Raw genomic sequence first — 21,181 nt, forward strand, 5'->3', positions numbered from 1 at the left:
CGCATGAGAGTCTACAACTCCCAATGGAAAGGACAGGACATGTCCAGCACAGGTACTCCACCAGCCAAGGCTGGTAGCCATTTACAGCTGGGTGGACTGGGACAATGCAGAGGAAGTGCATTGTCAAAGGACACAGGTAGCATGACCAGGTACCGAGCCCAGGTCTACATAATTAGAGCCACATAAAAAGTTAAATGTTGAAATGAAATGTTTATGACATCCTCCATTAAAGGTCATGTCGCATGTTTAATGTCCAAGTTAGCAACACACCATCAAAGTATTCATGATTATTGCTCTCCCTGAGAGAGTTAACAGGTGCCTTTTCTGGAAAACATCTTGCTCGGCAATTCTCGGTGTGTGACATACATTTTCAATGCACAGAAACATCCAATGACTGACACAGTGAAACAAATTAATAAACAGCTGACATTTGCATGTCGGCTGTTTTATTGCCGCTTTGTACATGGACGTGGAATGTCTCCCTGACATTGTTTTCACAGGCAACATGATGACAGATGTTTGTTTTTTTAATTTTTTTCCACAGTCATATAAAACACATAAGCATTTTTTAACAGGTTGTGTTTATGACAAATGGACACAGGTGCACTAAATCTTCTCAGGGCTGCTGCTTTTACCGTGACTGCATCAAAATGAACAGTTGTCACTTAAATACGAGTCATTATAACACAACATCACACTTGTGTAAACTTTGGAATTACGTAATCTGTGCTTCAGTTCTTAACGTTAGCAGCCACATTCCATTCAAGCACACGCTGGGACGTTTCTAATAGTCACGTCACTGCTGTCGGAAAAACACGAGTACTTTGTTTTCGGAAGTCTCCACAGATGTTTGTCGCGAATGCCATATACTTTGAAACTGGTCACAGAAGTGCACAAAGTAATCCCGGTGGATCATCGGATGGTCACAGCGTAAATCTTAACAGCTATGATTTTGGTGCAACATGTCCTTTAAGTGTGGCACCACTCTGTGCAAACTATTAAAATGTGTATTTAAACTGTCACTTAGACTAGAGAGAAGAAAGCAGAAAAGCAGTGGCAGTTTCGCATTTCCATCTGTACCTGCTGGACAAAGAATTATGCCTATAATGGCATGCAGACCAGTGTGAAACAATATGCAATGAAGGAAATATGAGAGAATGATGCAAAAAACAAAAAAGCAGAGTGGTGGAATAACCAACAGACTGCAATGAGAGTTTGTGCATATTTTTGCATCACATTCCTCATCGTTACATAACAGGCAAGTGTGCGAATCACACAAGAAGACATCAGTCTGATTAATATATGGGATTACATTCAGGGATTCAAACTGTTTGCCTACAGTTTTTACTTTCTTTTTTAAAATAAAATAAATGGTTGTATTTTTAAAGGAACAAAATCAAAACTTCAAATGTACACGGTTAGAAAATCTGTTGTAGAACACCTCTGTGGGTCCTGCTACTTATTCATATTACTTAGGCAAAGTTCATTCCAACACACTACTTTCATCATGCTACTACAACCCCTGGCAAAAAGTATGGAATCACCGGCCTCGGAGGATGTTCATTCAGTTGTTTAATTTTGTAGAAAAAAAGCAGATCACAGACATGACACAAAACTAAAGTCATTTCAAATGGCAACTTTCCGGCTTTAAGAAACACTATAAGACATCAAGAAAAAAAATTGTGGCAGTCAGTAACGGTTACTTTTTTAGACCAAGCAGAGGGAAAAAAATATGGACTCACTCAATTCTGAGGAATAAATTATGGAACAACCCTGTAAATTTTCATCCCAAAACTAACACCTGCATCAAATCAGATCTGCTCGTTACTCTGCATCTAAAAAGGAGTGATCACACCTTGGAGAGCTGTTGCACCAAGTGGACTGACATGAATCATGGCTCCAACACGAGAGATGTCAATTGAAACAAAGGAGAGGATCATCAAACTCTTAAAAGAGGGTAAATCCTCACGCAATGTTGCAAAAGATGTTGGTTGTTCACAGTCAGCTGTGTCTAAACTCTGGACCAAATACAAACAACATGGGAAGGTTGTTAAAGGCAAACATACTGGTAAACCAAGGAAGACATCAAAGCGTCAAGACAGAAAACTTAAAGCAATATGTCTCAAAAATCGAAAATGCACAACAAAACAAATGAGGAACGAATAGGAGGAAAATGGAGTCAACGTCTGTGACCGAACTGTAAGAAACCGCCTAAAGGAAATGGGATTTACATACAGAAAAGCTAAACGAAAGCCATCATTAACACCTAAACAGAAAAAAACAAGGTTACAATGGGCTAAGGAAAAGCAATCGTGGACTGTGGATGACTAGATGAAAGTCATATTCAGTGAATCTCGAATCTGCATTGGGCAAGGTGATGATGCTGGAACTTTTGTTTGGTGCCGTTCCAATGAGATTTATAAAGATGACTGCCTGAAGAGAACATGCAAATTTCCACAGTCATTGATGATATGGGGCTGCATGTCAGGTAAAGGCACTGGGGAGATGGCTGTCATTACATCATCAATAAATGCACAAGTTTACGTTGATATCTTGGACACTTTTCTTATCCCATCAATTGAAAGGATGTTTGGGGATGATGAAATCATTTCTCAAGATAATGCATCTTGCCATAGAGCAAAAACTGTGAAAACATTCCTTGCAAAAAGACACATAGGGTCAATGTCATGGCCTGCAAATAGTCCGGATCTTAATCCAATTGAAAATCTTTGGTGGAAGTTGAAGAAAATGGTCCATGACAAGGCTCCAACCTGCAAAGCTGATCTGGCAACAGCAATCAGAGAATGTTGGAGCCAGATTGATGAAGAGTACTGTTTGTCACTCATTAAGTCCATGCCTCAGAGACTGCAAGCTGTTATAAAAGCCAGAGGTGGTGCAACAAAATACTAGTGATGTGTTGGAGCGTTTTTTTGTTTTTCATGATTCCATAATTTTTTCCTCAGAATTAAGTGATTCCATATTTTTTTCCCTCTGCTTGGTCTAAAAAAGTAACCGTTACTGACTGCCACAATTTTTTTCCTGATTTCTTATAGTGTTTCTTAAAGCCAGAAAGTTGCCATTTGAAATTACTTTAGTTTTGTGTCATGTCTGTGATCTGCTTTTTTCTACAAAATTAAACAACCGAATGAACATCCTCCAGCAGCGCAAGCAAAGCCGCCCAGACCTCCCGAGCCACACACACCTCCCCCTGCTCCTCCGAGGGAACCCCGAGGCGTTCCCAAGCCAGGGGACATCCGGAAAAGATGCCCGAGCCACCTCAGCTGGCTCCTTTTGAAGTGGAACCAGGATTACAATCAGAGCAAATCAAATGGTAAGCTAAAATATGGCCAGATTTTGCTGTCGTAACGTCATTACAAAAGAATTGCCCAGGTGTTTTCATTTATGAAACACTCTGCCACAAAGCAACATTAAATGATAAATTTAAGATTTGTTATCAACGCAAATAAGTTTTGTCCACACTCAAAAGTTGACTGACTTGATACAAAACAATGGGAGGGAGAGACAGCTATCCAGAGAGAATGAGGGAAGCGGTGCTGCGTGTCGGCCAAAAACAGCTCTGCAAGAGAGGAGCTGGATCAAAAATAATTCAAAAAGGAGAAGAAAAAACAAAGGCTGCTGCTGTCATGGCATGAAATTGTGTCCTTAAATGAGGTGGGTCCTCCATCAAGCAAATGTCTCCATACTGGAAGGCTGGTGGTGGGATTGGCAATACAGCCACTGTAAAATTATGGGGTGTTGTAAAGTCAGAGATACATTTTTTTTATTTTTTAAATGTCTGTTGTTTAGTAGTTTTCTGTTGTTATATCTTTCTATTAAATGTCTATGTTGTAGTTGTGGTAGGAAGTTTACATATACTCATAGTGGAAATGAATGCCACTGTAATATTTTCATGTTTTCTTCCTCTGCCAGAAGAAATCTTTGCACCCCAAATGGGAGACGGTTATCTTCCCAACAAACTGGAAGACTTGCTCCTCTCTAGAAAGTAAGAGTAGTATCTCACTAGGCTGCGACAACTTGTGAATGGCATTCACAAGGGAATTCGCTCAAAGATGCACAACACTCGCAGCCATTCGCCATATCCTCACCTGAGTCGTAGAGCGGTGCTTGTATGTTACTTGATTTTGAAGCGATCAGAAAAATCACATGACAAACAGCAGTGTAACAGCAGCTGAAGTTCACAATTTGTGGCTAGTGTCCAAGACTGTCAGAGTCCTCCTCCGCTGAAGTCTCTGCGTCATCTTCACTTTCCTCCACATCCGACTCGGGGAGGACAAACTTCATACTTCAGAAATTTGTCCAACTTATCTGTCAGTTCTTTCGGGTGCTGAGCAACATGAATGGATCGTCAGCTTGATATGTTACGTCGTTCCACAAACTTCAAATACCAGCCATTCAAGGCGTTGAAGTTCTGGTTTCCACATTGCTTATGCAGTTGCAGTGCCTTGTATTTGAGACTCTTCCCAGTCAGGCGAACACCTGCTGTTCACCTATCCTGGAACCATTTTATCAGCTCCTTTTCAATGTCCTGATAAAGCACTTTCCTCCCCCACCAAGCAGCCGTTTTGGCCAGAGATGCAGCTCTCTACAACTGGTGGAGAAAGTGGATGAGGTGACCTGGATTTATTACTTTTATTTTCTTTGTTTGCGAGGATGTCAGGAAAACTCTTCACCAGTACGTGAAAGCAAACAGCATACATAAGTAAGTCCTTCAGCTGATCCCTTGTTTGCACTGGGGTCACCACAGCAAATCTGAGGTGGAACTGCATGTTGAATTGGCACAAGTTTTACACCGGATGCCCTTCTTGACGCAACTCCACATTACATGGAGAAATGTGGCAGGGGTGGGGTTTGACCCGGGAACCTTCTGCACTGAAACCAAGCGCATTAGCCACTTGGCAAACAAACAACAAAAAAAAAAACAAACAAAAAAAAAACATTGCTAAAAACATTAGCATGACCATTACCAACATTCTTATGGTAATTTGATTTTTTCCTACATTCAACAAAAATATAAACGCAACACTTTTGGTTTTGGTCCCATTTTGTATGAGATGAACTCAAAGATCTAAAACTTTTTCCACATACACAATATCACCATTTCCCTCAAATATTGTTCACAAACCAGTCGAAATCTGATGTCAATGTTGTGGATCAAGTGGCCCATGGTGGCGGTGGGGTTATGGTATGGGCAGGCGTCTGTTATGGACGAAGAACACAGGTGCATTTTATTGATGGCATTTTGAATGCACAGAGATACCGTGACGAGATCCTGAGGCCCATTGTTGTGCCATCCAAGAACATCACCTCATGTTGCAGCAGGATAATGCACGGCCCCATGTTGCAAGGATCTGTACACAATTCTTGGAAGCTGAAAATGTCCCAGTTCTTGCATGGCCGGCATACTCACTGGACATGTCACCCATTGAGCATGTTTGGGATGCTCTGGACCGGCGTATACGACAGCGTGTACCAGTTCCTGCCAATATCCAGCAACTTTGCACAGCCATTGAATAGAAGTGGACCAACATTCCACAGGCCACAATTGACAACCTGATCAACTCTATGCGAAGGAGATGTGTTGCACTGCATGAGGTAAATGGTGGTCACACCAGATACTGACTGGTATCCCCCCCCCCAATGAAACAAAACTGCACCTTTCAGAGTGGCCTTTTATTGTGGACAGTCTAAGGCACACCTGTGCACTAATCATGGTGTCTAATCAGCATCTTGATATGGCACACCTGTGAGGTGGGATGGATTATCTCAGCAAAGGAGAAGTGCTCACTATCACAGATTTAGACTGGTTTGTGAACAATATTTGAGGGAAATGGTGATATTGTGTATGTGGAAAAAGTTTTAGATCTTTGAGTTCATCTCATACAAAATGGGAGCAAAACCAAAAGTGTTGCGTTTATATTTTTGTTGAGTGTATTTTATGCAAACAAGAATGTGACTGCAGACCAGAATCTCTGCATGTGGAGCAGAACACAATGCTATTTAGAGCCATGATATTTAAAAAAAAAAAAAAAAGTCTGATGGTCTTACTATCTTAGTCAACTTGTAGTTATTTTGGATTCTTGAAACCATGACAATATTCAAAACACATTCACAAAACCACATTATTCTGGAAAATTACAGAGTAAATTGAAGACGTAAGAAGTAAGCCCAATATAGGCCCTGAGGCCCGTTCATGCCAATACTTAACTCGGGATTCTATAGGATAAAGAGGATGAGAGTCTACAACTCTTCTTGGATGAAACGTCAATAAGACACAGATTACTTCCCCAGCTAAAGCAGTTGTCGCAGACTGAATGGTCCCCCTTAAACACTGGTCCGCCCTGCTGTCATTGAGCACACGTCATCTGGGACTACAGCAGCACATCTGAGACAGACTCTCTACATCCAAAGCGATCAAAGGGAATAATGTGACTATTAACCATCAGATGACAAAGTAAAACCTCTTAAATCATTCTAAAGTCAGTTTTAAGCAGAAACTAGGCCGTTATAAGCAGAAGACGAGGCAATAATCGGTGAGTCGCTACTGACGCTCTGAAATGACAGACGTGCAGCAGCAGCTGTGGCGCTCTGATGGGTCCGCCATGTTTTATTACAAAATAATGCTGAATTTATGTGGAAATGATTGTTGTACAAAAGCTTCAGATATCTGTCGCTGACATAGATGATGACTGGAGTGCAGTTTTAAGTAGAAACAAGGTGATAATCAGTTAATCACTGGTGATGCTCAGAAATGACACTGCTGAGTTCTGAAATGACACATGCGTAGTGAATGTGGGTGTTCGTTCAGCAACACCAGTACCCATTTAATAGCTGGATGGACTGGGATAATAATCACATCTAAATATTGGTTGCCCAACTCCTTAACCCACTAAGATACCTATTACTGTTCTTACTGTGTAAATAGCTAAAAAAAAACAAAAACAAAAAAACAAACCACTATTAAATTTTAACATGCTAAAAGACTTCTTGAACGTTACTAATTGCACAAAGAAAACTAACAAATGCTTCAAAAATAAGAAAAAGTGGCCAAGTGAAAAGAAAATATTTTCACGTCACTTTCATGGTTACTGGAGACATTACAATGTCAAAACATAGAAGACAGCCACATGTACCTTGCTCCTTTATTTGTCTAATCTGCTTCACAGTTTCCTTTAGGATTGCACATTTATCAGGTTTGACATTGAAGTTATCAATGTCATTGAAGTTTGCGAAGATCAGTTCGGCGAGCTCCTCGATGTATTTGTTCTCATGCTCACGATTGCGCTTCTCATTGCTCCGTTTGGGACTACAAAAAACAAAAACAAAAACACAACAACAACACTGGGGTGAAATACTATGTCTCAAGCTGCATGGCTGCACCAAAAAAAAAAAAATCACCAGCAGTCAGAAGAAATCAGAAATGAAGCTCCATCTAGAGATTTACAACAGCCAAGTATTGACACATGGATCTAAAGAATTATTTTCATGGTTAAGTGGGAGATTGTGAGTTGTGCCATTAAGCTCCACAGAACATGAATCTAAACTGCTTTGTCTCATCCCCCCCACCACTATGTGGCATCAATATAGAACTTATTACACGTACCAACAGATAAATCATGCAGACTTATTTTTACAGATGCTGACAGTTTTCAAAGGGTTACCAACAAGTAATACGAGTACCTACTGGCTACCACAAAATGTATGCACTTCGAAAAAGACCATAGTTTTACACCATCTTACATTAACTTTAAGATGACATCTGTTTGATAGCTTTAAGGTGGGAAATCTATGTTGCAGGAAGTCTTGGAGACAGACATTTGTGTAAAACTGGTGACCTTATACTTACTGATGAGCTGATGAGTTAACTTTGATTGGATCATGACCTCTCTTGCAGAGAAAATTCATAAAACATTCCTTGCCACTTTCATGACTTTCTAATAAAATTGGGCTAACATAACAAAGATGCAAAAGATTAGTTTTTATTTGAAGGACTTACCTGGGTCCTAAAAGTTCAGCAGAACATTCTTTGCGTTTTCGTGTGTCTGCCCTGGCAGGGTCAGAGGAGTTCTCACCAACTCCACTCATCCTCAATGCATATCAGCACCTGAAAAGTGAAGACAAAGGCAAAGAGTGGATTTTTATACCAACTACAACTGAATGGACAGGCTGTAAAATATAACTGCAAACATATGTGGAAATCACATCTGCATACAAGCATGCTTTCTGTTCTAGGGGCATGGGCCCACTCCAGGAGAAGTGAGTGAAAATGGAGCGGCGAAATAGATTCAATCATTTCTCTGATGGTGCAGCTCTCCCCAGAGAGACTGAAATGAGAACACAGTGCTTAGTGTACAGCAGACTGCTCGCTCAACCATGTACCAAGAAAAACCCATTTGTTACACAATTCCAAGCAAAACCAGCTCACAGCAAAAAGCAGAGTGGATTTACAACTGGCATTTTTCCATCAATGCAGTTTCCAAATTTTGAAACAGTTCTTTGCGTTTCCACAAAGAACTGGTTCTAACACTGAAAAAATGGCTCCAAACATTCCACAGCACCAACTTCTTGTTGGGCCAAGAGTAAGAACCAGTTACATTAGTGGATGTGGGCAGGTTTGGGTTATCAGGACCAAGAAAAATCATGTGTCTGCCATTTGTAAAACCAAAGAGAGCGCCACTGAACATGTCGAAAAGGAAATAATCAGTACAATGGAAGTGAAAGCGAGAGACACAAACGGTGTCTTTGTGTTGTGAACACCATTCTCTGACAGGCGAGCATGATGAAAAACTGGGTATACGTCCTCTTCCAGTTTGAATGGTAACAAATTTGATGCATCCTGAAATATGACCAATGTGTAAATATTTACATGTGATGGGGACAGACATAAAAATAAATAAATAAAATAATTTAATTTAGTTTAGATTCTCAGCTACCCAAAGCAGAAAGTGACATGACACATGGAAAAGCAGAGAGTAGGACAGTACAGTGGAATAGCATAGCTTAGAAGAAGGATTCAAACAGAAGATCATTAGTGACCATGCAAACTTAGGTCTGGCCTGGACTGACCTAATTCAAGCTACTGGCAGGATCCATGTTCAAACAAATGAAGACAACAAGGTGGTGACTGGGCAGAGAGGCAGAGGAGACTCTGAAGGGTAAAACACATTCTCACCATTCTGCTGACAAGTGACTTGAAAGCTTGTACCACTGCTGGCCTGTACAGTGCAACAGCGTAATGGTGCACAAATGTCACTAGCCATGTGTCCTTGCATTATGCACTCATGAATTTTGTGGTACTGTGCTATTCAATGGAATTATGTCAGCCTCTACACTTTAGGTTATGAGCTTTTATTATTAAAAACACAGAGGTCTTCAAGCTCATGGCTAGGTGGCACTTTTCATTTCGATTGGTTGTTCCTGAGCTTTCTAGCACCAAGTTACCATGGGGATTCAAAATCTGATTGGTTGTGCTTGTCCCAGTGGGCTGAATATTATTGGTTGTCACCTTCTTGTCAATTTGGCAGTAATGATGGTTCATTGTACGTTGAGACAAATATGTTCAAGCAAGGAAATCAAGCACGTCTCAATGACAGCAACACAGCTGACCAGACAGCCTGGCCAGAGATTTTGCTGCTGAGGAGTCTGCTTTTTACATGGGCAGATGAGTGAGGAATTCCTAATCCTAGACAATGACCTGAATCCCTGGGCAGTAATAAACAGCTCAGTACTGGTGTTCGCACTTACTGTACAAAGCTGTGTCAAAAATTATCAACAAAAGCCACAGGAAAGAGTTCCTCTCTGATTTCTTGATGATTGCTCAGACAATCATGTTTATGGCTGTTAATGCAGGGAGAGGTTTGAGTTAATTTAGTCCCTTTGGTTGTGCTCCCTTGCTTTTCACTCAGGGTCGCCACAGCAGATCCTAGGTGGATCTGCACGTTGATTTGCAAAATGTTTTACGCCAGACGCAACTCCACATGACATGGAGAAATGTGGGAGTTTGAGCTGGGAACCTTCCGCACTGAAACCAAGCACACTAACCACTTAGCCACCACCTTGGTCATTTAGCCCCCAATGATTTGAATTAATCTGCTTAAAGTATGTCAAATTTATGCACCACCATTTTCATCAGTAAGCATTTGAGTGCACATAGGATAATAACTAAATGTGTGTTTTCTTCCTCATGTAGCCAGAAGATAAAAAAATATAAGCATTTTTACTCTATGTTCACTGTCATAATTCATGTATGGTTAAATGATTGAAAAACAAGGAGAAAAAAGAATCAACTTAATCTCAATTGTACTTGAGGTGAAAACTAGGCAAGAAAACATGACATTATGTCACTTGCCCTTCTAAGTACAGGCCTTTACAGTACCTGTTACCTGGAGGAAAAACACAGACAAGAGGAGACAAACTACATGATTGGGCTGTAAGAAGAGTAGCACATAAACCATTTGTCAGAAACTGACTTGGTGTGGGTTTGAAATGAAGCAAAGCATAAATACACTTTTAAAAAGGTGTACTGCAGTGCTACTAATGAGTTAGCAGCAAGCACTGAGAGTAGTGGTGACAGCTCCCTTGGCACAGAGCTTCTGAGAATGCAGAATGTTGACTGTAGACCTGCACAAGGCTGAGATGGGCTACAGGACAATAAGCAATGAGCTTGGTGAGAAGGCAAGAACTGTTGGCACAATTATTAGAAAATGGAAGAAACACAAGATGACCGTCAATCCTCGGTCTGGGGCTCCATGCAAGATCTCACCTTGTGGGGTAAGAATGATTCTGAGAAAGCCCAGAACTATATGGGAGGACCTGGTCAATGACCTGAAGAGAGCTGGGACCACAGTCACAAAGATTCCATTAGTAACACATGATGCTGTCATGGTTTCAAATCCTACAGGGCATGAAAAGTCCCCCTGCTCAAGCCAGCACATGTCCAGACCCAGTACAAGCTCACCAGTGACCATGTGGATGATCCAGAGAGGGCATGGGAGAAGATCATGTGGTCAGATGAGACCAAAATAGAGGTTTTTGGTATCAACGACACTTGCCGTGTTTGGAGAATGAGTACAACCCCAAGAACACCGTCCCAACCGCGAAGCAAGGGGGTGGAAACATCATTTTTGGGGGTGCTTTTCTGCTAAGGGGACAGGATGACTGCACCGCATGAAGGGAGGATGGATAGGGTCATGTATTGCGAGCACTGAAGATGGGTCGTGGCTGGATCTTCCAGCATGACAATGACCCGAAACACAGTCACAGCAACTAAGTAGTGGCTCTGTAAGAAGCATTCCAAGGTCCTAGAGTGGCCTAGGCAGTCTCCAGACCTGAATTCTATAGAAAATCTTTGAAGGGATCTGAAACTCGAAACCCGAAAGATCTCGAAAAGATCTGGACGGAGTAGACCAAAATCCCTGCTGCAGTGTGTGCAAACCTGGTCAAGAACTACAGGAAAGGGGAAAGGGTATGGTATCTAGACTATGTAAGAGCTGTTGTGTGGGCCGCTGAAGAGGAGGTACTGCTGGCCCACCACCACCAGAGGGCACCCTGCCTGGAGTGCGGGCTCCAGGCACCAGAGGGCGCTGCCATCTCACAGGAGCAGCCGGGGTGACAGCTGTCACCTACGACAGCTGTTACCAATCATCTGATCCGCAGCGGTATATCTGCAAGACGTCATCTCCACTTCTTTGCCGAGATATCGCTCTACCAAGGAGGTAACATTCTCAGCTGACTGTATTTCTGACAGGAATATCTATTGCTTGTGTGTGTTGGACAGCAGATATTCTGTTTCTTTCTTCGACGAGAGGTGGAGGTGGTTTTCCCACCATACGTGTTGCTGGGTGCACACGCACCCACATCTAACTGTTTTTGTTCCTCGCCAGCAGTACCAGATCCGACAAGCGGAGGCAGTGGCCACCTGGGTGTTCGGGACTTGGCGGCTCCAGTATTCCCGGGGTTCGGTGGCAGGGGAAATCGTGTGGTTCCGGTTCTGCTTTGGATGGACGTCTCTTATGTTCGAGCCTGCCCACGTGACACATTTTTTGTGAATTGACTACTTGTCCACAATTGTTATTCGCCGTGTTGGTTGTGCTTCTTCACAACAGTAAAGTGTTGTTATTTGACTTCCTCCATTGTCCGTTCATTTGCGCCCCTGTTGTGGGTCCGTGCTCCTACACTTTCACAACAAGAGCTTTAAGAATAAAAAATGTTATTCTACAGATTATATTAAAGATAACTGGGAGAAGGAATGTAATTTTGAAATTTCCAGAGAAGAATGGGACACCTACTGTGAGTTTAAATGGAAATGCACCAACTCACATACATGGAGAGAATTTGCATGGAAATGTCTAATCAGATTCTTTGTGACCCCTAAGCAGAAAGTTCCCTTTGCAGGAGGAGACCCACTGTGCTGGAGGTTGTGCGGGAGCCGGAATGGAAATCACTGGGATATATTTTGGGAATGTCCAGTAATTTCACTTTTTTGGTTTGAGATACATGAAATATTAGAAAACATGTTCCATATAAAAATACCATTTCATTTCAAAACACTTATTATGGGAGAAGCTAACTTTCTCACAGGCCAACTCAACAAATACTTATTTGGTGTTTTGATTTCTGCTGGCAAGAAAACCATCACCCGACACTGGCTACATCCCGACCCCCCCACAATAGAGGAATGGACGGATATTGTTAATGAAATTTATATAATGGAAAAGATTACCTTCTCATTCCGTTTACAAATGAATAAATTCACAAGGTCATGGTCAAAATGGGTCTCCTATGTACGAAAGGTACAGGCACATCCTACAGACTTAATAAATTAAATCATCTCTTCCTTCTCTGCCCTTTAACATCATTGGCTAATGTTCGTTGATTTAAAAAGGATTGTTCGGTCTTGTATGTACTATATACATATCTCAAAATGAAACAATATAACTGTATATGTCCCTACAAAAGAATCCACTTCCTGTTATTAGCCCATACATCCCTTCTAAATTTACTGTTCATTGGGTCGTATTTATTATTATTATCACTTTACTGGGGCGCTGCTAGGCCAGTATCGTAGATTTACTTCGACGCTACCTGGCTATACCCGCCTGCTGTGCGTAAGCAAATGACGTCATAGCGCGCAGCCCAAGAACTGTCCACGGTGGGGGGGGGGGGGGGTGTGGGGACTGTCCGCAGAGGAAAAACTGAAAAGGCGAGAAGTGTGTTTTGGTCCCAATATGGATATTCCGGATGATTTTCTCATGGATAGTACAACAATGAACAGCAGCCAGCCAGCTTAATGAGGACGCACTGGTGAATTTGGACAGCAGCTCGCGCGCCATTCGACACAACAAAAGTTAAGTGAGCCAACTTTTTATTTACGCGTTACGTGTTGTGTATCTCAGTAAAAAGTGATAATAATGCAAATAGTACGCTGTTGTCGTGCGGTATGCATTTTCTGACTCCCGACATTCACGCCCAGTCGCCCAAAATGACATATTCGCCTGAATTAGACAAGGGCGAATATCTGTCATTTTGGGTGACTGGGCGTGAACCCCCCTCCAAAAGCATGTTATTGGATTATTATTGCTTTTCTCTCTCTCTCTCTCTCTCTTTCTTGGTCTTGTCCTTTTACAAATATACAAAATACATGTTGCAGTTTTGTTCTCAGCACTTTATTAAACATTACACAGTAATAGCATTGTTCGTAACAGCAAGGTTTTTTATGATGTTTTTTCTCCTTTCCTTTTATTCCTTTCTCCTGATGACCAATATTGGCTGTGTAATGTGATCTGTGAATAAATGTAAAAAATAAATGTAAAAAAAAAAAAAAAAAAAGAACTACAGGAAACATCTGACTTCTGTAACTGCAAACAAAGGTTTCTGTGCCAATATTAAGGTCTGTTTTTCTATTGTATCAAATAATTATCTAATGCAATAAAATGCAAATTAATTATTTAAAACTCATACGTCTTTCTGATTTTTTTTATTTTAGATTCTGTCTCACAGTTGAAGTGTAACTATGATAAAAATTACAGACCTCTCTATTCTTTGTAGGTGGAAAACTTGCAAAATCGACAGTGGATCAGATACTTACTTACCTCACTGTACATACACACACTAGCGCATTGCCCATGGCGATCTACGGGCTCTAGATTAGGTAGAATTTATAAAATAGGTAGCTGATATTTTTTCAAGGGTGGTAATAAATTATGCAACGTTTCTATAATAATTTTAACTGAAAGAGCAGGAAATTAAAATGTGAAAGTTTTGTGAAGAACTGTATTTATTATTTGGCACATTTTGTTGATACCATGTTTTATAAGTGGTAAGGTTGAGATATGCCTGAACGATATGCCCTACTGCAGGTCCACAATCAATCAAGAGAAATGATCATTTTTTCCCCATCAACCTCTGTCAAAGCCATTTCAAGATGTCAATCGTGACCCACTATTCTGCTGATTAAAGTTGCTACCAGACTATCGCCTGTTATTGCGGGCAAGAAAAGAGAATTGTCTGCCATTTCACACTGTAGGTTTTTTTCTCCCCATTCTTTGCTTCGTGCCTTTTCCATGGGACAGCGCACAAAGCTTCTCTGGTGTGGATCGTTGTGCAGCTATGGGCAAAGTTCTTGGGGGACAAGTTCTTGGGGGACAAGTTCTCGTACAGCCGCTAAAGTTCTCCTGCAGTGTGCCGTGCACTGAGCGCTGAGGGAAAAGTTCTGTAGCCGCTACAGTTCTCCTTGCAGCGAGCTGCACACTGAGTGCTGCAGGATAAGGAAGATCCAGGGCCAGCTACCCTCTGAAGATTTTTTAATTTATAATCCTCTGAAACACTACTGCCTGCATTCTGAGTGCCAAATTTTGTGGAATTTCTTTTTTTTTTAAATCTTTGTTACACCCTTACTTTAAAGCCAAAAGAAATGAGGCATCAGGCCAAAACACAGAACAGTGTAGATGTGTGTCAGGAACATCAGAACTGCTAATTTCTACACAGCAGTTTATTAAAGAAAATCGTTTTTTTTTCCTTACATTAAGTAACTTGTAATTAAAATAGTTTTAAGTTAAAAAAAAAAATGTTTTTTTCCTTACATTAAGTAACTTGTAATTAAAATAGTTTTAAGTTTAAAAAAAAAAAGAAAAGAAGATTCTTTAGAAATCTTTGATGTTTGTCTGTGAATTAAAGCCATAACTTATATGCTGTTTCAGGTGAGATGATTTCTTGATTAACCCTCTGGGGTCCGAGGGCATTTTTTGTACAGTTCACTTGCCTGGCATAAATGTTTTATTATTGCTGTTAACAGCTCTCCCTGCATCCCACAATCAAGTTTTATGTCACTTTTTTCAGGACAACCTGTGCTTTCAGAATATATATGTTTTTGTTGTGTTTTATGAGTGTAATAAAGGTTTACAATCAAAAATAGGCAAGGAAAAAAATAAAGCGAAAAATAATTTTCCACACACATTTATTCAAAACACACAGCAAGCTATAATAAACAACTGTTTTGACACTTTATAAAGGTAATTTGAGGTCTTGTGTGAAAGGCTGTACAGCAAAAATGCACATTTTGAACAATATATACAAAATGGTCTATGTGTTCTGTTGTCCACTGATATGGTAAACGGTGCTTTATGCAGAGAAAGCAACAGAGTTATCCAGTAACATTCACATGCGAACTAGTGGAGCAATCCTGATAGTTACAGACTCTTTGTTTGAGCATGTGAGATTGGCATCAGAGGCTCTCCGTGTGCTCCTGCTTTCACTGATCACTGTGCGTAATGGCGCAGGGCACACCGAGTATGTACTAATAGTATGTACTCATTGAAGCACCCAGGGGGCTATTTAAATGGGCCAACTAGTAACATATCACTCCTGAAAACGATCTTTGGCTTTTCACGTGGGGTAAATATGCCCTACAATTGGATTTTGGAAAACCATGTGTCAGTGAACCAATTCCGATTGGACACTCACATTGTGCACGTCATCAAATCAAATCAAAATCAATTTTATTTATATAGCGCCAAATCACAACAAACAGCTGCCAAGGCGCTTTATATTGTAAGGCAAAGCCATACAATAATTACGGAAAAACCCCAACGGTCAAAACGACCCCCTGTGAGCAAACACTTGGCGACAGTGGGAAGGAAAAACTCCCTTTTAACAGGAAGAAACCTCCAGCAGAACCAGGCTCAGGGAGGGGCAGTCTTCTGCTGAGACTGGATGGGGCTGAGGGAGAGAACCAGGAAAAAGACATGCTGTGGAAGAGAGCAGAGATCAATCACTAATGATTAAACGCAGAGTGGTGCATACAGAGCAAAAAGAGAAAGAAACACTCAGTGCATCATGGGAACCCCCCAGCAGTCTAAGTCTAAAGCAGCATAACTAAGGGATGGTTCAGGGTCACCTGATCCAGCCCTAACTATAAGCTTTAGCAAAAAGGAAAGTTTTAAGCCTAATCTTAAAAGTAGAGAGGGTGTCTGTCTCCCTGATCCGAATTGGGAGCTGGTTCCACAGGAGAGGGGCCTGAAAGCTGAAGGCTCTGCCTCCCATTCTACTCTTACAAACCCTAGGAACTACAAGTAAGCCTGCAGTCTGAGAGCGAAGCGCTCTATTGGGGTGATATGGTACTATGAGGTCCCTAAGATAAGATGGGACCTGATTATTCAAAACCTTATACGTAAGAAGAAGAATTTTAAATTCTATTCTAGAATTAACAGGAAGCCAATGAAGAGAGGCCAATATGGGTGAGATATGCTCTCTCCTTCTAGTCCATGTCAGTACTCTAGCTGCAGCATTTTGAATTAACTGACGGCTTTTCAGGGAACTTTTAGGACAACCTGATAATAATGAACTACAATAGTCCAGCCTAGAGGAAATAAATGCATGAATTAGTTTTTCAGCATCACTCTGAGACAAGACCTTTCTAATTTTAGAGATATTGCGCAAATGCAAAAAAGCAGTCCTACATATTTGTTTAATATGCGCATTGAATGACATATCCTGATCAAAAATGACTCCAAGATTTCTCACAGTATTACTAGAGGTCAGGGTAATGCCATCCAGAGTAAGGATCTGGTTAGACACCATGTTTGTAAGATTTGTGGGGCCAAGTACAATAACTTCAGTTTTATCTGAGTTTAAAAGCAGGAAATTAGAGGTCATCCATGTCTTTATGTCTGTAAGACAATCCTGCAGTTTAGCTAATTGGTGTGTGTCCTCTGGCTTCATGGATAGATAAAGCTGGGTAACATCTGCGTAACAATGAAAATTTAAGCAATGCTGTCTAATAATACTGCCTAAGGGAAACATGTATAAAGTGAATAAAATTGGTCCTAGCACAGAACCTTGTGGAACTCCATAATTAACCTTAGTCTGTGAAGAAGATTCCCCATTTACATGAACAAATTGTAATCTATTAGATAAATATGATTCAAACCACCGCAGCACAGTGCCTTTAATACCTATGGCATGCTCTAATCTCTGTAATAAAATTTTATGGTCAACAGTATCAAAAGCAACAGAACAAGCACAGAGATGAGTCCACTGTCTGAGGCCATAAGATCATTTGTAACCTTCACTAATGCTGTTTCTGTACTATGATGAATTCTAAAACCTGACTGAAACTCTTCAAATAGACCATTCCTCTGCAGATGATCAGTTAGCTGTTTTCAACTACCCTTTCAAGAATTTTTGAGAGAAAATCACACAGCTTCTATGAGGAGTACAAAGATGGCCGATGGCTGGCTCGAAAGTCCGCGGAGTTAACTTGTCAGCAAAAAAAATGTATGTTTCTATCTCATACCATTCAAAAGTTATTTATAATCTAGTAAAGCTTGGTCTTAGTCGTCGTATACGACGGCGTCGGCCCCAGAGGGTTAACATGATAATGAACCTTGGACATTTATTTTTAGACAAAATAGTATGAAAAGTAGTCTGGTAGAATCCTTCATTCATATCTGCATTTTAACCAGGAAAAAAGACACAGAGAAAAAAATATAAATATTTACTATAAACACAACAGGAGATGATGCAACGGCTGCAGTGTTTGTTCATTAGGATTTCACGATTCTAGTGATTGTGAATGTTTTAAAATTATGTACAATAGGGGCAGGGCTTCTTCTACCTGTGCAAATGTGTTAACTGAACTTTGACTTCATGGACAAATTTAATGATTCATTCATTTAATGTTAAAATGAGGAAAGGTTTTTTGAAATAATAAAATAGTTGCTATTTAAAGAGCCTTTGTTTTATTTAAAAGCGTAGTAGCAGGTGTGAATTTGCAAAGACGACAGGTGAGCTGGACCCTCAGGACATTTAACCAGATGAAGGTCTCCTCTGCTGCTTCAACCTCAAATTGGTGGCATTTTTGGAAACACTTTCCTCACATTTTGAAGCACAAAGGTGTTCTCTTCTTTCGTCTGGACTTCAGATTTTGGTATATTTAGGTGATCAAAAAAGGCCATTTATAAGCCCTTAATGCGAAAGCTTTGAAAACTTTCACATACATGTATTTCACATTCGAGGTTTTCATGCGTACCATCGCCTACACATATGGCCAACACACATCTAAATTCAGATTCAGATTCTTTATCATTGTAACAAGTACCATGAAAGGTAAAGTGCAAGCCTTTCAATGCAAGTATATAAACCTGAGTAAATCACACGCAGACGTAAAGGTCTGGTGAAGGAAAGAAAATAAACATAAAAAATAACAGATTTAAAAAGTTGTGTTAAAAGCGCAAATTTAAAAAAGAAAAAAATTAAAGTATGTAGTAGCAAAAAAGAGATTGAATGTAAAAGAGAAAAGTGTGTAAATGTAAGGTACTGATATTGAAAGTACAGTATTTCTTGTTTTTCTGATGCCTGGTTCTGTTTTTCCTCTCTCTTTAAGGTGCAGCTCCATCCAGATATGGGAATTGTATTTGTGCTGGAAACCCCCCTGTCCTGTGCACCAACAGCATTTCCTGTATATTCGTTTTGTGAATTGTTTCTGTGAATTGTTTTGTAATTTATGTCTGTAGCATGGCCCAAGCAGAGGGTCACCCCTTTGAGTCTGGTCTGCTTGAGGTTTCTTCCTCAGAGGGAGTTTTCCTTACCACTGTTGCTCTGGGGGTTAGTAAGGATAGACCTTACTTGTGTGAAGCGCCTTGAGGCAACTCTGTTGTGATCTGGCGCTATATAAATGAAAATAAATTGAAATTAAAAGCTTTGCCTCAGCATCGCGACATCACAGATGACTTTTCCAGTGTGTCAGACTAGTATACCACAAATGAGATTTTAATGATTTGTTGGTTAGTGCATCATTGCATATGCAACTTGACAAAGGGCCATAATATGTAAGTGATGTCAACTTTCAATGTATGCAGTAACAGTGAATAGCAAATACAAATAATTCTATTGACCCAAAAAGGAAGCAAAAACTGAAATGTCAACTGACTTTGAAAGCACAAAGTTCACTTGAGGGAAGAGATCGTAGGTATGTCAATGCTTGTATCTTAGGTGTCACGGGAGAAAACTGTCCAGGATTGATCTGGAGCCACATAGTCTGCCAAGAGGAATGCAGAGACAACAAGGAGCTACTGCAGCTTAGAGTGCTGAAGATGATAACGTTCTCCTGTCACACTCAGCTGCCACAGCCTGTACATGACATTTTGCAATAAATGGCTCACAACAACTCAAGTCTAATTATACCATTTAAAAAGTTGTAAGGATTTACTGCCATCTAAATTACACTATATGCAGCACTTATGAGAAACATACCTCCTCAAAAAAATAAAATAAAATAAAATATAGTAAAAAAAAAAAAAGAGGAAGGAAGGTGTGTCAAAGTTGGTCAAATTTACACCACAACCTACTAAGACATGAGCTTTGAATTAGCAAATGCAAGGTCACCAATGTGGATGCAGAGTGTCATAAGGTTAAATTTCTAATCAGAAAAAGTGTTTTATCATTCTCCATATTGGCTGTAATTCTCTTTGCCGATCTTATAATTGTGCGCAGTGAATAAAATTACCTGAAAGTGGCAAGTCTGTGGCTCAATTTTGTAATGGTAGATAAACAGTTTTATATGCTATAAATGACTCTTTGCTTTGAGGAGTACTGGGCAGCATAGTCTCATTTGAGGGTGGGTGATAAAGGGATTAAATGAAAGAGCATATGATGCAAAAATTGTACTTCTGGGGACAGCCTCATTATCATTATTCACATGAAATCTCATTAAAACTTACCGACACAGACTCCTCCATTTGCCTTGTCTTCCTTTCTCCACTGGGCAACATAAAAACCTGCACTTTTTGTGGATGCTTTGGTGACTGCAGCCAAAAACAAAACAGTACACAATCTTTCCATGCAAAGTGATGCTGTGTTTGTGTTTCGCAATGGCAGGCTGTCCCTGGAAGTGGACAAAACCCGCAATATCACGCAGGGGTTCAAATGACACTGCGCTGCTCCATTGGTTACCAGATATACGTAAATATTACATAATTTCCAGACTATAGAGCGCATCTGAATATAAGCCACACCCACCAATTTTAAAAAGAAAACAAAATGGACATAAACAGGTCGCACTTGTCTATAAACAGGTCTCCACGCTGTAACATGAGATATTTACACAGAAACATGTCAGACAGAAAGATGTTTTAACTTTTAATTAAATACGTACTGTAAATGCTTTTTTTTTCCTGAAAGTGTTACAGGGCTTGACATAAACCAATTTGCCCCACTGGCCAAATAAAACTGCCTATATAATATAAACCAATCCAGAAAAACATAAAATAGTCTATAGACCATGAAGGAAAAAAAAATTTATTAGAGGGTATTCTCAAGTGTAAAAAAATAAATAAATAAAGTGACTTCAAAAACATTTAGAGTGCATTTTTAAGCAACCCTCAGAGTTGGCTAACTCACAGTCAGAAATGTAAAATACAGGTCCATATCAAAACTAAAAAGTATGCCTTGTCTGAATTGGAGTTATAGATCTAAAAATAGCTGGTTAGACTTTTAAACTAGCTTCAAAACAGCCAGGGTCTACCAGGACCAAGCATATACTTTACTTACTTGTCAGCATACGACGGATAGGCCGTGCAAATTTGGCAGAAAACCTCATTCTTCTCTTGGTCATGACCACGCCACGGCCATTTCTGTGGCCAGGTCAGGACAAAACCTCTCTTCCTCT

General features: G+C 40.3%; 1 protein-coding gene and 1 long non-coding RNA gene across 2 annotated transcripts in view; one reads left to right on the forward strand and one right to left on the reverse strand.

The window, feature by feature from the left end:
* ncoa2 (nuclear receptor coactivator 2) overlaps positions 1–21,181 on the reverse strand; it is a 296,306-nt gene that overhangs the window by 163,746 nt on the left and 111,379 nt on the right. Inside the window, exons 3-4 of the mRNA XM_034169909.1 lie at positions 8,015–8,122; positions 7,152–7,324 (exon numbers count right to left, since the gene is read on the reverse strand). Coding sequence (XP_034025800.1) covers positions 7,152–7,324; positions 8,015–8,103 — 262 coding nt within the window. The 5' untranslated portion in view covers positions 8,104–8,122. The remainder of the gene's footprint in view (positions 1–7,151; positions 7,325–8,014; positions 8,123–21,181) is intronic.
* On the forward strand, positions 1,416–13,031 carry LOC117510277. Its single transcript, XR_004560665.1, has 3 exons — positions 1,416–1,429; positions 3,321–3,331; positions 12,902–13,031. It is a non-coding gene; the product is annotated as an uncharacterized LOC117510277 (long non-coding RNA).

This window comes from Thalassophryne amazonica, chromosome 1 (assembly GCF_902500255.1).
Source record: "Thalassophryne amazonica chromosome 1, fThaAma1.1, whole genome shotgun sequence".
Taxonomy (NCBI): Eukaryota; Metazoa; Chordata; class Actinopteri; order Batrachoidiformes; family Batrachoididae; genus Thalassophryne; species Thalassophryne amazonica.